At 40.5% G+C, this 15,281-nt stretch overlaps 2 protein-coding genes across 3 annotated transcripts in view; one reads left to right on the forward strand and one right to left on the reverse strand.

Moving 5' to 3' along the window:
- The window catches only part of Moap1 (modulator of apoptosis 1), a 19,131-nt gene continuing 3,850 nt past the window's right edge, over positions 1-15,281 (reverse strand). The window contains exons 1-2 of one of the 2 annotated variants that reach the window (XM_047538620.1): positions 3,445-3,840; positions 1-3,282 (exon numbers count right to left, since the gene is read on the reverse strand). In XM_047538620.1, coding sequence (XP_047394576.1) covers positions 2,106-3,164 — 1,059 coding nt within the window. In that variant the 5' untranslated portion in view covers positions 3,165-3,282; positions 3,445-3,840 and the 3' untranslated portion in view covers positions 1-2,105. Of the gene's footprint in view, positions 3,283-3,444; positions 3,841-15,281 lie in introns of those variants that run through there. The other variant, XM_047538621.1, reaches the window with a different exon arrangement.
- Lyset (lysosomal enzyme trafficking factor) lies at positions 3,895-5,971 on the forward strand. Its single transcript, XM_047538622.1, has 2 exons — positions 3,895-4,369; positions 4,802-5,971. The coding sequence occupies exons 1-2, from the start codon at positions 4,272-4,274 to the stop codon at positions 5,211-5,213; spliced, it is 510 nt and encodes a 169-aa protein (XP_047394578.1). The 5' UTR covers positions 3,895-4,271; the 3' UTR covers positions 5,214-5,971.

Consider the following 15,281-nt stretch of genomic DNA (forward strand, 5'->3'; position numbering starts at 1 on the left):
TTTGATCCTCAGCACTGCAAAGAAGAAAAAAGTTTTTTTGTTTTTTTTTTTGGTTATGTAGTGCTTACCAGACACATGGCAGAATACCCTAAAAACAACTGTTTGGAATCAGACTACATGTCCTTGCCCTGGCACTGAATCTTCCTAAACCTCTCTCATCTGTAATCTAGGGGAATTAATAGTGTTTTTGACAGAATTCTATGAAGACTTAACAGGGCAACAGAGAATAAAGATCAAGGACTCTGGAAATAGTGTGGCCCTGACACTGATTAGCTGTGATGCCCTGGACAAGTTACTTAAATTCTCTGTGCCTCAGGCTCCTCTATAAAATAGGGGTGGCAGGGAGGACTTAGCTTGTTGTAGGACCAAATGTGTTCAATGGTGCTGTTTGGCCAATGGCAGGTGCTCAACATCAGTTATTATTATTGACCTCGAATGAACCTCCAGGGCAGGGGTTATTCTCTAACGTTACATAATCTTGTGTCCTGAGCTCAGTGGCACACATATGGTAGAGGTGAAGCACTTACTAACCCTGCGTTCATACTCACGGTATGTTCATCAGCAAACACAGCTAGTACCACTTACCACTACTAAGGTGATAAATGAGTGACCTGTGTGACAGCCAGGCACACTCAAACCGCTATACCAATATAAACAAAAACAGAACTACAACTTTTAATTATCCAGAGTTCATATCCCACCTAAGTTAGCATCTTACATAAGGGAACTTATGGGAACTTTTGTTGTGATTGAGTAAAGTACTCCTCTCTAGTGCACAGGAGAGGTGCATGTGTGAAGTGTGGCCAACATCGGCCCTGCTTCCTTTGTAAGGCTATGGGGTACAGACACTCTTAGCATTGCTTCTTGCTTGGCAATGGAAAGAATTTGGGTCTTGTAGCAAGACAGAATAGAAGTCTGGCCCAGTCACTTACTAGTTGTTTCACCTCAAGCCAGCTTTTCTTCCTTTCTGTGTTCATTCCCCCACAGTGCAAAACTGAGTTTCCCTATGTTGCAGGATTTGAATGTGTGATGTGTGTGGTGCTCAGGATTAAAGGTAGGGCCTCACGCACGCCAGGTAAGCACTCTATCACTGAGTTCTAGCCCCAGGCCCACACTGAAGGATTTTTAAAAAGACTACGAGAAAATAAATGGAAAAACTTTTAGTCCAGTCTGCTGTGCAAAGGCATGCTGCGTTCATTTCTTTCCTTTCTCCCTCCAAATTCAATACACTGAAGTCTCTGGATCTATACTTGTCTTATGTATGTAGTCTTGTTTCATTCCATTGTTGTAGGGCGTTAGTAGATTACTCTGGCAATCTCACTTAGAAAATGATTTCATACCCTACCCACCGGCACCAAGGGGAAAGAGTCCAAAGAACTAAGTCTGTGGTTTTCAGATTCATACTTTAGGAACAGTTGGTTCACATGAAATCTCTTTCAGAACCTTAATGTAAAGAAAAAAGATTAAAGGCATTTTATTAGCATTCCTTTATATTGTCACAACTATACTTTCATTACAAACATGAAAACAATATTCAGAACAAGTGATGCTTTGGTGACACATATCAGAAATCTAGAGTTAAAAGATAGCTGTTGCAGGCTTATTGACCTCAGCATTCAGTTCTGCCTTTTGCTTGCTTACACAGAATCAATAATTTATGGTTTGCACAGAAAATACATATATTAACTACAGATCTTTATTAAGAGGTGCTTAACCATCCTCCTTTATAATGCAGGGCAATACACACACCTAAAAACTACTGATGACACAACATGATCACATGTGACATGCTACACTTGCTCCTGCTACCAAACAAGCAGAACTCTCAGTGAGACCTGGTTTGCATATGTATCTGAGCCCTGCCTGCCTCTCAGTGCTGCAAGATAGATCTTTTGTATGAATTTATATGATTTTTAAAAATCCACAGGGGTAACACATTTAAGAGACATTGAAAAGGCACAGAAATGACAAATGGTTTACACTGAGGACAAAAATGAGTCACTTGGCAGGCAAGGTGGGGATTGGTTAGTGTCTATCACTGGAGTACATGGATTCATCTACCTCCATGCTCTGCTCGGTGCCAGACATCCATGGTTTCCTGAGATTCAGGTGAAATGCCCTTCTAATTCCACCTGGAGAAAGGCTGCCTCCTCCTCAGCTGCCTCCTTATCCTTTATCAGTGCCAGTAACTGCAGTAAGCCTGGAGCTGGGCCATCCTCTGGCAGATCAAACTGTCTTCGAACTGTTCTGCTAATTGCCCCTGATGTGATTTGGTCTAGGCGGGCCTGATTCACATCGCCTTTCCTTATTGCTCCTCTCCGTACCAGTTTCTGTAACAAAGGCTCTAGCCTTAGTACATAAGCAGACAACTTTTCTTCATCCTTCTGGTAAGTGTTTAGATATTTGACCTGCAACTCCCAAGGATTATCAGTAACTCCAAATACTGTCTCAAGAGCCTGCAGGCACTCAGGGACCTTAACTAAAGGATTATTTATCTTGAGGATATGAATAATATCAAATGCTGGGCCCCGAAGGCTCTCTATTAATCGCCTTCTCTTTTCTGCATCAGACACCTGCCATGTCTTCATCATCTGAGTAGTATGAAACATCCAAGGTCCAAATTCTTCTTCCCCTGGCTCTGGAGGATCCCTGCCTGAGAACAGTCTCAATTTTTTATAATTTAGGTATTGCAGGGCAGGCTGAAGAGCCTCATCTAATGCCTGTGTCAACATAGCCGCCTGCATTTCAGGGATCACGCCCCGGTCTAGGTCTAAAGGGCTATTTCCACACCCAAAAGCTCTGGTCAACTCACCCACTGTCATACCCTCTCCTTCTAAAAACTCATTTAATTTCCTTAAAAATTCATTATCCGGTTCTGGCGGCTTAAAGATCACTCTCCAGGCACCCCCTCTCCCAGGTATCTCCTTAGGAACTAGATCATGACTTGTCTCTTCAGTGAGACCTATTAAAGCTACGTTCCTGTTTTCATCCCTTCTGAACATCCTCCCAAGCAGTCTGTATTCACCCAAAGGAGCCAGTCCGGCCCGCAGAGCCTCCTCGATTTCTGCCACACCACAGGTCTGGGGAATGCCTGCAATCAGCAGCGCTTTCCGAGGGTTCATATCCATTCCCCTGCACCAGTCTTCTAAAAGCCTCAGGGCCATAGTGCCCAGAATCAGATTTACGTTCAAATTCTTCCGGAGAGCGAATGCCCGCCTCAATTCACAGCAATCCTGCGCAGTACCCGCTGCAGGTCTTGTCAACGTGCCGAGGCCCAGCAGTCTGCGGGGACAGGAGCCAGATCAGTTAGGGGTGTCTGCGTCTGGGGCGCACAAACAGGTCCCCGCGAGCCCACCGCTGCTCTCTGCTGCCAGCAGACCCTCACCTCCCACCTCGAGAGCCCCTCTAGCCTGTGAAGCGGCTCGCCAATCCACCTGCCCTCACCGTTATCTACCGCGCCGCCTGCGCCGCCTGCAGGAGGCTCCGGTGCGAGGCCCTCTCCGGATCAGGAGCAGGAGTGCGGGCGTGCTCGGCTCTGACGGACGCTCGGGGGGTGCACCGGTCGCCGGCAGTGGATGCTGAGCCGCCCGATCTCTGCCCTGCCCCCCGCGGCGAGGAGGGACGGGGCGCTCAGTTGTGACCGCGGCACGGGGCACAAGGCGCGGAGCGCGCAAGGCGCCAGACCAGACCGCCGCCCATCTACGCCGACCGAGAGGCTGGGGTCGCGGTGTCAGCCCAGGCCCAGCTGCGGCTGTCCGGTGCGCGCTCTGGGAGGTAGTGCGGCAGGCGGAGGCGCCCTGACATCAGGAAGGCGGGCCTGGCGGGGCGGGGCGGGGCGCGCGCGCTTCCGGCCCAAACCGGAAGTCCCGACTGCGGCGGCATCCGGGACGGCGGGCGGGAGGGCCACTCGGGACAGGAAGGTGAGAGCCGGGACCTGCTCAGCTTTGCAGGCTGTCTCGGACGGCGGCCGCCGCTGGGCGCCGGGCTTCGGCGCTGCAGGGCGGCGAGGCCCGGCCTGGCGCTGCCTGCGCAGCCCGAGAGCGTAGGCGGGCGAGCGCTGCAGGGGGCGGGGCCGGCACCAGGGAGGCCCCAGTGGCCCGTGAACCTCCCGGCCGGGCCGGGCGACCAGACCGGCTCTGCCCGCGGCGACAGGGGCCGCGCCGCCGCGTGACCGCCTGTAATCACGCTGTACTTAATCACTATTAGCTTGTGCTCCAGGCTGGCGGCGCTCACCTTTCTCCCCGAGCTGGGTGACCCAGGGGATTTCTTTTATGGTGGCTTGTTCTGAAATGCCAAAGCCACCCGATTATTCAGAACTGAGTGACTCTTTAACGCTTGCCGTGGGAACAGGAAGATTTTCGGGACCACTGTAAGTGTTTAAGAGTTACTGTCTTAACTTGGGGGCTCCGACGTTGGCATAATCTGTAGAACCCAATGTTCAGATTTTAAGTAATACTGTTAAGCCTGAAAGCATTTCAACTGTAGAAATGTCCTGTAGGAAATTAGCTTAATTCCAGTTTCTGAAGTGAAAGTGTACAGGACCTATTTAAACAGATGTAGTTATTTATTCTGTGAGATTCGCATAAAAAGCAGAAGTTAATATATATTGAAACCAAGGTTCTTTACTTGCTCATAACTACTACATAGAACAGCCACCTGTAAGTTATTTACATTTCTTAAATTTATTTTGAATGTTAGTGGTGTATTTTAGAACTCTTGGAAATAAAGCAAATACATTGAAATAATTGTCATAGAAGCATTACTAAACCCTAACTGTATTTTTTCATTTTTTACTTTGAAGGCACAGAGCATGGAGAATGATGAACTTCCGTCAGCGGATGGGGTGGATCGGAGTGGGACTGTATCTGTTAGCAAGTGCAGCAGCATTTTACTATGTTTTTGAAATCAATGAAACTTATAACAGGCTGGCTTTGGAGCACATTCAACAGCACCCTGAGGAGCCCGGTGAAGGAACCACATGGACTCACTCCTTGAAAGCTCGGTTACTCTCCCTGCCTTTTTGGTTGTGGACAATTATTTTTCTGATACCTTACTTACAGATGTTTTTGTTCCTTTATTCTTGTACAAGAGCCGACCCCAAAACCGTGGGCTACTGTATCATCCCCATATGCTTGGCAGTTATTTGCAATCGCCACCAAGCATTTGTCAAGGCTTCTAATCAGATCAGCAGACTACAACTGATTGACACATAAAATCAGTCACTGGTTTTTCTTACCAAACTGCCAATACTATATGGAGTCTGATCACAAGACTGCAGTTTCTTCACAGATCTCAGGAAGTTGTGGTGGGACAGAGGCTTTTTAAAAAAATGTGACTAAGGGACTATCTTTATCTGAATAATAATGACTTTTTAGGTAAAGCCTGAGACATAGTACTACAAAATCATGTTGATGACTTCAGGTTTTACAAGTAAAATTGTGTCTTGTTATTTGTATTCTTTAGAAACTTGAATAAGTACCTGAACTCATTTCTATTCTACTGTGCAACATAGTGATTCAGAAATTTTTCCTTGGGGAAAAAAATGAATATGAACATTTCCATTGTGTTAAGTGTAAAAAGGTCCAAACATGCTCATAAAATTTAAGTTTTATACAATTACATGGCTTGCTTTAAGATTCTTCAAACTCAACACACTAATCCATCCTTCTGTAATAAGCCAAATGTTTATGCTTGCATGCTTTCAGTTAGAGGAACTGGTATAAAATTACTGAGGTAATGGTTATGGTTTATTATTATTTTTGGTGCTAGGGATCGAACCCAGGGCCTTACACTTTCCAACCACACACACTGCTACTGGACTACATCCCCAGCTATGATGGCTGTCTTACTAAGCAGAATTTCTTCTGGATAATGGCTGGCTAAATCATTATTAATGTTACTGGTTTAAAAAAATCTTGGGCTGAGTGTGGTTGGTGCGTTATCTGTAATCCCAGCAACTCAGGAGGCTGAGACAGGAGGATCACAAGTTCCAGGCCAGCCTCAGCAACTTAGAGAGGCCCTAAGCAACTTAGGGCCTCTCTAAAAATTAAAAAAAAGAAAAAAAGGCTGGGGATGTGGTTCAGTGGTAAAGCAACTCTGGATTCAATCCCCAGTACCAAAATAGTAGTAGTAGTAGTAGTAGTAATAGTAGTAGTAGTAGTAATAGTAATATCTACCTGGGAAGAGACAAAGTCTAGAAATAACTTGCAGATGTGAATAGGTGAAGAAGGCACTTTAATCCAGTCCTTCAGACATGATGCTCTTCTAAAGACTACTATGCTGTCATCATCCTTATTTTTTCTGCCCATGGCAACTGCATGAAGGTGTGATCCTTGTACCTCCTGTCCTCTGCATTTATAATAACTTGTGTCAGGTACCAATACAAATAACTAAAGAAATCACAAGTACAAGATTTTTTTCTTTTCTGGGTGAGAACAGATATGTAGTTATGTTAATGCCAGGAAATATTTTATACTACTTTAGCAATAATCATAGCCTTTTTTTGGTGCTTACTCTCAAGATCTGCTTAAAGAGCTTTTCATGAATTAACTCATATATTACAACCCCTTTGAAATGGGAGTTGTTTTCTAGGTTTTACTGATGGGTAAACTGAGGAAGAGGAATTAAGTAACTTGCCGAAGCCAGGCATTCTGATGCCTTGGTGCCTAATCACTGAGCTTTTCACAAATGACAAATGTTTGTAGTACTGGGTCCTGTTTGCCCAGTCATGTGAATGGAAAGAGCAACAATAGTGAGAAAAATTCGCTCCCCCTCAATTTGTATGAACTACTGAAAATAAAGTTTCCTGGTAATCTCACCTTTATGCCACATTTGAGCCACAAGGAAGGCTGAGCATTCCACAGCAAACTTTTACCTAAAAGAGCATGTACCTTTGTAACTCAAAAGCAGCAGAATCTCCCTTACCACCTCTAAAGGTCTAGTTACTGATGTCTTTTGACATAACACACTCAAATCCAAACAATTAGCAGTTTGAAATACCTATTTTTCTCTGAGGATTAGATAATCAAAATCTTGTATCTTTTCTTTTTGCAATACTGGGGATTGAACATTTGCATCCTTTGAGTACTTATTATGCATACTGCAGGCACTGTTGTTTTACATGAATTCTTCATGTATAATCTTATGAGACAGATATTGCATTGGTACTAGTACTATTCACAGAAGAGGAAATTTGTTGCACATAGGAATCAATAATCTGTCCATAGTAACACAGCAAGTGGAAGAGCCAGGATTTGAACTCAGCATGTCTATCTGCAGATCTCCAGCTTTGTAATCATTCCATTTGCTTCTCAAAAAAGGAAAATCAGAAGTTTCTTGCTTTAGTCTTGATGCAGTGATAGTTTGGAAATAACTTTAGAAAATTATTTCAATTGCTTTTTGTCTTATAAATGCTTAGTATACTGCCACTTGTGAAAAGCTAATTCCTTTTTATTGAAGTAGATTTTATCTAGTTCTGGAATTTTGAGCTTTGGTAAGTTAATAATCTGTTTTGTTTCAAGATCATATTGCCTTGATCATAGGAATATGAATTAATAGTAAGATTAGTGTAATATTTCCAAATATAATTACAAATTTCCAGATTACAGGGTTAATCTGCTTTTATTACTCCAGAATGATTTGTCCAAAATCTAGATTACACCTTGTTTTTTATGGCTACTTTCAAAGCATCTTTTGGTAGGGTGAAAAGGAAGAGAGGATTGAGGAAGAGGCTGAAATTGATGGATAGGAGATGTGTATAATAGATTATCTTTTATTTCATATTCACATCACAATATGAAAAGCAGTGAATACAGGATTATGTAGTGAGTTGGATGGTAAATATATTAGGTGCTTCAGGGATTTAGTGAAGGGACAGATATCCTAGGATCCGTAACTTCTAAATATTTGTTTCCAGATATTCATTTCATGTCATTTCATTTGCAACTACATCTGAGATGAAATAATCCTGTTGAGTGTTTTTCACAGAAATGTCATTTTTTTTCAAAAGTATAATTGCAGAAATATGTAATTCATGGTGCTTTAGTCAGCATTTAAATTTTCTGGTTTTAAAAATGACTTTGAAGTTAAAAAAAAATTCCCTAAAGTTTAGAATCTGGTTCTATTTCAGAACCTTCACAATTAAGCTTTTCTTTAGGGAAGTGGAATCATGAGGTCAAGTGCTCACATGAGAGTGACTGCACCCATAAAATAACCAAACCAGTGTGTGTTCATCATGAGTAATTAAATGACTTCCTTCTTGATGGACTTAACCATTCTTATCTCTAAATTTACCACAATATCTAATGACTCATTTTTTGCATCAAATATTTGCTATCACCTGATAAATTCTCTAATGTATAAAGTTTCCATACAATTTTGGACCATGATTGGAAATCATCATGCATTAGTATTTGTTTTAGTTTAAGGCAGTGAAAAAGTATTAAGATTTGGCTGTACTTTAGAAGTACCCAGGGAAATAAAAATCAAAGCAAAATCCCTCATATAACACCACCAGGGTCCCTTGCTAACTAATTATATCCACCTTTGCAGATGGGCTCCAGCCAATCCTGTTTTTAAAACCTTTCAAATGATTCTATTTGGGTTGAGAATCACTGGTCCAGTGTGTTTATATAGCATTTACTGAAGATTCAGCAGTCAGGAGAGCTTTGCTTGTCTTTGGAACAACTGCAGCAAATGTTTTGAAGGAAGTTCACCCCAGCCATTCTAATTACAAATCTTTAAGAGTTGTCTGCACTTTCTAATTTCAAATTCTCTCCGGTTTGTCCAGAATATGCGTCTATCAGGCTTTGCCTCCCACTACCAAAACTGCTCTCCTGTCAAGAGATCACCACTTATGCTAACTCCAAAGGTCAAGTCTTAGTTCTCAAATCATTTATCAGCAGTTTTCAGATACTGTGTTCTTGAGATACTTTCTTCAGTTGGTTTCTGAACCAGCAGAACTTTAGTTGTGATGGATATGTTCTTGTGCTATTCAAATCAGTAGCTGCTAGCTAGATGAAAGAAGCCCTTGCAATGTGGCTAATATGACTGAGGAACTCAATTTTCAATTTTATGTTCATTTACATAGTCATATGTGGCAAGTAGCTACCATGTATTAAATGGTTCAGTTGTAGGCACTTTTGAACAATTCTTCCTCATGGCTGCTTCTGACTTCTTTGCTGGTTCCTTCTAATGTTGGTGTGCCCCAGTTCTCTTTTCTATACTTACTCCTTTGGTCATTTCTTCCAGGCTAATGGCTTTAAATAACTCTAATAATGTCACTATTTTGGATCTTTTGAACTCCAGACTTGATCATCCAACTGCCTACTTGCTATGTTTACTAAGGAGTATTACCAGGCACATGAAATTTAACTTGTCCAAGACTAAGGTGCTAATGTCTACCCACCAAAATCAGCTCAAGTCCCCTATGACTCTATATTATCAATTCAATATGCAGATGGAGCATTTTAAAAATGTTATCTATAAAAAATTCTTTGAATAAAAGCCAAAGTTCTAACTTCACGTGACATACAATGGCCCTACCCCATCTTAGACCTTTATTTTCTGCTACTCTTTTCTGCACCTGGCTTTATTCCCATTACACTGGTCTTTCTTTCCTTTTTTTTTTTTTTTCTTTTGTACTGGGAATTGAACCCGGGGTGCTTTACCACTGAGCTACATATATCCCCAGACCATTTTATTTTTTATTTCATGACAGGGTCTCACAAGGTTTGTTAAGGCTGTCCTCGAACTTGCCATCCACTGCCTCAGCCTCTGGAGTAGCTGGGATTACAGGTGTATGCCACTTTGCCCAATCGCACTGGTCTTCTTGATGATTCTTGAACATACCAGAAAACTCTTGAGCCAGGGCCTCTGCACTTAAGTGTTTATTCTACCTGGTGCTCAACCATGGTCTGCTCCATGACTTTCAAACCTCTGCTCAAGTGTCACTCTAGTAAGGCTGCCTCTGATTACTCTATTTAAAATTCAACATTCTCTATTCTTTTGTATTCTCTATTCTTCTCCACAGCACTTCTCCTCACATGCTATGTGGCATATTTTGTCAGAATCTAAAATCCCTGAAGGTTGAGATTTTTATCCATTCACTGCTGTGGGCCCTATTGCTAGAACAATGCTGGCACATAGTAGGTGCTTGGTGTGTACTTAATACACACTTCTCTTGCGAGACTGTAAAAGTTTAGTTCACCCTCCAGAGAGAATAAAGGTTAAACGTTACTATCTACTATTAAATGCATAGTAAACCTGTCACATGTTCTAGTTTATTTATTAGGCAAAGGTTTCAGCATGTAGTGATATATTCTCTTTCAGGCCAAATTTGTTTCTTTGTGGTACTAGGGACTGAAGCCAGGGGTATACCCGAGCCCTTTTTAAAAATGTTTTGAGACAGGGAGAGTCTCCCTAAGTTGCCCAGACTGGCCCTGAACTTGCAGTCCTCCTGCCTTGGCCTTTTGAGTCAATGGTATTATAGGCACCAAGCCCAGCCCAAGGCCAACCTTTAAAACGGCTCTCAATTTATTTCTTGTTAATAGGCCTTGTGATATTTGTTGTCTTGCAATTTTCCTTACACTGAGAAAAACACATTCAGAAACAAGATTTTAAGTAGTGGTTAGAGCACTTAGTTAATTCCCCTTAAAAATGAAAGTAACATGTTTCCTAAGCCATCTAACAACCAAGTACAATCACTCTTAGAGCTACAGCACACAATTAGTACCTGGGTGTTCAAGGCAACTCCTTGGACCTATAAAGCACTCATAAACTACTTCTATCCTCACAAGAATCAGAGTAAAAATTTTTTTTTTAATAAATTTTTTAGTTGTAGGTGGACAAGATACCTTTTTTTTTAATTAATGTGGTGCTGAGGATTGAATTCAGGGCCTCATGCACACTAGACGAGCATGCTACCACTGAGCCACAACCCCAGCCCCAAAGTAAATTTCTATTTAAAACTATAACCCAATGGTCTAGTAGTGTTTCTACGTGAGCTGCTACTTTTTAAAAGATTTAAATGATGCTTATTTCTAGCATTCACTGTTTCCCTGGCCATTTCTTTAAATAGGGCGAATTCTGATCCCAAAGGTCACCTGAGAACTGGAATAGTTACAATAACACTGTGGAATTCATTTCATACTTTGAAAATAATGCACTGGTTACAGGATAGTATATTCAAGGTTAAAGCTAGACATACAAACCACTTCTAAAAACACCTTCCCCTTCTCTTATGTTCCCCTACCTTATATTTAACCTAGCTTTCCTAACCTCTAGAAGTTGCCTTCTACTTCCTCTTCTGATAAAATACGTGGATGGAAAATGTGTTTTATTTGGGTATGTGTGTGGGGGGCGGGGGTTGCTTTTTATGTGAAGCTATATTTTTTGCCCTGAATTTACACAACAGAGTATTAAACTGTTAATGTGGCTGATCTGCCCTTATTAAGTTCAAAGCATGAGTTTTTAAAGTTAAAAGTTATTAGTCAGGTATGGTGTCACACATCTGTAATCTCAGAAATCTGGGGAGGTGGAAGGAAGCAGGAGTATTACAAGTTGGAGGCCAGCCTGGGCAGTTTAGTAAGACCCTGTGTCAAAATAAAAGAGCTTGGGATAGAGGACTTCTGAGTTCAATCCCCAGTACTGCACCCAACCAAAAAAAAAAAAAAAAAAAAAAAAAAAAGAAAAAGTTTCACAATTTTCCCCCTATATTTTTCTTTTTAAATAAAGAGAACAAAAAGGCATAAAATGAAAAATATCCCTCTCTCCCTTAATTCCTATGCTCTCCTCCCAGCGGCAGTTGGATTATACCTTTTCAGAGATAGTATGTCTAGCCTGTTTTCTAATAGTTTAGCATTCTGCAGATTTCTGTTTCTTCCTAGTTTTCATTTAACAGAGATTGATCCTTAACGGCACACAGAGCAACCTATACCTTGGTCTTCAAAAAAAAAAAAAAATATATATATGTATATTAGTATACATGTTATATATATTATGAGTATATGACATATAATATATATTAGCTGTCAATGAACCTTTTTTTAAATTTATATGTGGTGCTGAGAATTGAACCCAGTGCCTCACACGTGCTAGGCAGGCACTCCACCACTGAGCCACAACCCCAGCCCCCTTGGTCTTTTTAATGGCTGTAAAATATGTATTGTTGTATTAACATTTCTCTATTTTTGTTGAACTGGTCTTCTGCTGACTGACGTTAATTATCAACTTGACTTTCAAAGAGCTTATACCAATCTACAATCTCACCACTCTTTTTCATCCCTAGTTCTTTATTAATGATTTTTATTTTGAGATAGGGTAAGTCCTTAGAATCTCCCTAAATTGCTGAGGTTGGTCTTGAACTTGTGATCCCCTTGCCTCAGTATTCTTAGTCACCAGGATTATAGGTATGTGCCACCATGCCACTCTCCCCACACACTTTCTAGCTCAACACTGCATAAGAATTTATCTTTCAGTCTTAGAAGTGAAAAATGGTATTACACTGTAGTTTTTTCATTTCTTTGAAATGATATATTTTTTCACTTAAAATCCATGTATTTTTTTTTTTTCCTGTGTCCATTTCCTTTGCCTATTTCTGCTGTTTTTCTGACACAGGTACCTAAGAGAGATAATACATAAAGGAATTCGTTCTTAAGTCATTTGCACTTAAAATGCAAAATACTTTTCTCCACTTTACTCTTTATATTCTCACCTTATTTACAGTGTTCGTGAATTTTATTATATAATATTTACTTTTCTTTAATGATTTCTGGATTTTTTAAATCTTAGGAAACCTTCCTCATTCTAAAACTGTAAAAGCCATTAAGTTATTTTCTTCTATTACTTTTTTTTTTTTTTGGCAGTACTGGGGATCGAACTCAGGGCCTTGTGCTTGCAAGGCAAGCACTACCAGCTAAGCTATCTCCCCAGCCCTCTTCTATTACTTTTATGGACTTATTTTTTATACAAAAAATCTTGAATTTACCTGAACCTTATTTTGTTTTCTGTAGTACTGGGGATTGAACTAGGGCGCTGGAACACTGTGCTACATCTCCACCCTTTTTTATTTTTTATTGAAACAGGGTCTTGCTAACTTGCCCAGGCTGGCCTTGAATTTATGATCCTCCTGTCTCAGCCTCCCCAGTTGCTGGGATTATAGGTAACCCCCATAACTGACCTGAAGCTTATATTCTAAGGAAAAAAAAAAACAAGCAAACAATCACTTCACAAAACTAACCAATCTGTTTCTTTTCTTTTCTTACTTGTTAAGCAAGTTTTTGCCAGGCACAGCGACCATGCCTACAATCCCTGGGACTCAGTGGTAGAGCACCCCTGGGTTCAATCCCCAGTACTGTCAAAAAAAAAAGTTTTTTTATAACCATCCCCCAATTTCTCCAACAGAGAATTTTACATCCTACTCTAATAATTACATCCAAGAAAAAAACACCACAAAATGATTGTACTGCAATTAATTCCCAAAATGTTTTAATTTTTTTTTAAGTTGTAGGTAGACACAGTACCTTTATTTACTTATTTTATGCGGTGCTGAAGATCCAACCCAGTGCCTCACATGTGCTCTAACACTGAGCTACAGCCCCACTCCTCAAAACATGTTAATTTTATCTGTAACAATCACCAGTCCTGATACAGTTGTGAGCTTTGCAGTGTTCAACTACCACACACAATTAAATTCAAAACAGGAATTATTTGTAACCATTTTATAACAGCACAGTGGCTAAAAACTGAATTAAAAGCTTAGACTGGGGATGGGGATGTTCCTCAGTGGTAGGGTGCATATCTAGCATGTATGAGGACCTGGGTTCTATCCCTGGTTCTGCCAAAAACAAAAACAAAAGCTTTTGTCTTTTATAAACCTTAATGCAATATATTATATTTAAGGACTAATAAAGATCAGTAGAATAAAAGTGAGCAATGGAGAGGGAAGAGGACAATGAAGTTGACCAAACTATGCTATGAACAATGTATGAATATATCACAATGTACTCTAATTTTATATGTAAAATATATAAGATGTACCAATTTATTTTTTATTTTTTATGGTACCGGGGATTGAACCCAGGGGCACTTAACCACTGAGCCATATCCCTAGTCCTTTTGATTTGAGACAGGGTCTCACTAAGTTGCTTAGGCCCTTGCTAAGTTGTTGAGGCTTAGCTTTGAACTTGTGATCCTCCTGCCTCATCCTCCCAAGCCACTGGGATTATAGTATACATGACCACACCCAGCTAATGTGCCAATTTAAAAAAATAAATAGAAGGAACACCAATAGAGGAAGAGGATCAGGGGGAGAAAAGAGGTGGGAGAAACAGGAAGTACAGGGGATTAAAATGGAGCTAATTGGGGCTGGGGAGATAGCTCAGTCGGTAGAGTGCTTGCCATGTAAGCACAAGGCCCTGGGTTCAATCCCCAGCAACCCCCCCAAAAAAAAAAAAAAAAAAAAAAAAAAAAAAGAGCTAACTATGTTATATCCATTTATGAACATCAAAATGAACACCACTATTATGTATGACTATAATGCATTTAATTTAAAAAAAAAAAGTGATAAAAACAATTCCACTGACAAATAGTTATATCTTTAATAGGCTAAATAGGAACTAGATAAAAGTACTATATAACAAATAGAACCAAAGACACCTTCAAATGAAAACATAAACTATATGTCCTTTACCAGTTCAGGCCCTTAGCTGGGCATGGTGGTACATTGCTGTAATCTCAGCAAGGCTGGATGCTGAAGCAGGAGGAATTGCAAGTTCAAGGTCAGCCTGGTTAACTTAGCAAAACCATGTCTCAAAATGATAAATAGAAAAGGGTGTGAGAGAGTCACTGGATTTAATCCCCAGTATTGATAGATGAATACATTAAAAGTTCAGTCCTTCCCAAATAAAACTAAAAAGGTTCTCTGGAGATGTTTAAACTGAAAACTGAAACCTAAAAGATGAGAAAAGCTAAAGGGATAAAGGAAGTCATAGCCCAGGGGGCAGGGGATGGACTAATATACTTTTCTACTTTTTCTCTACTTTTTTCCCCCAAAGTAAATTTTTCTTCCCAGGTGATTTAAGACAGGGGAAGGGGGTTGTCTTAATGTTGTAATACTATCTATAGCCAAGCAACCACAACCTATTTATAAAAGAGAGAAGTTTCCTGGCTATAGAATTCTCCTTAAAATAAATATTGCTTAAGCACTTGCTTTTAGAAAGAGCCTCGTGCAAACACTCCAAGTTTCACAATTTAGAAAATTATCTAAGTATAGTGTCAAGTAT

Source organism: Sciurus carolinensis, chromosome 2 (assembly GCF_902686445.1).
Source record: "Sciurus carolinensis chromosome 2, mSciCar1.2, whole genome shotgun sequence".
Taxonomy (NCBI): domain Eukaryota; kingdom Metazoa; phylum Chordata; class Mammalia; order Rodentia; family Sciuridae; genus Sciurus; species Sciurus carolinensis.

Bases quoted from the DNA above. Each gene is read 5' to 3' on its own strand.
- Lyset (XM_047538622.1), top strand. From the start codon at position 4,272: ATGGTGGCTTGTTCTGAAATGCCAAAGCCACCCGATTATTCAGAACTG. The intron at 4,370-4,801 runs GTAAGTGTTTAA...TTTACTTTGAAG, and splicing joins GGAAGATTTTCGGGACCACT to GCACAGAGCATGGAGAATGA.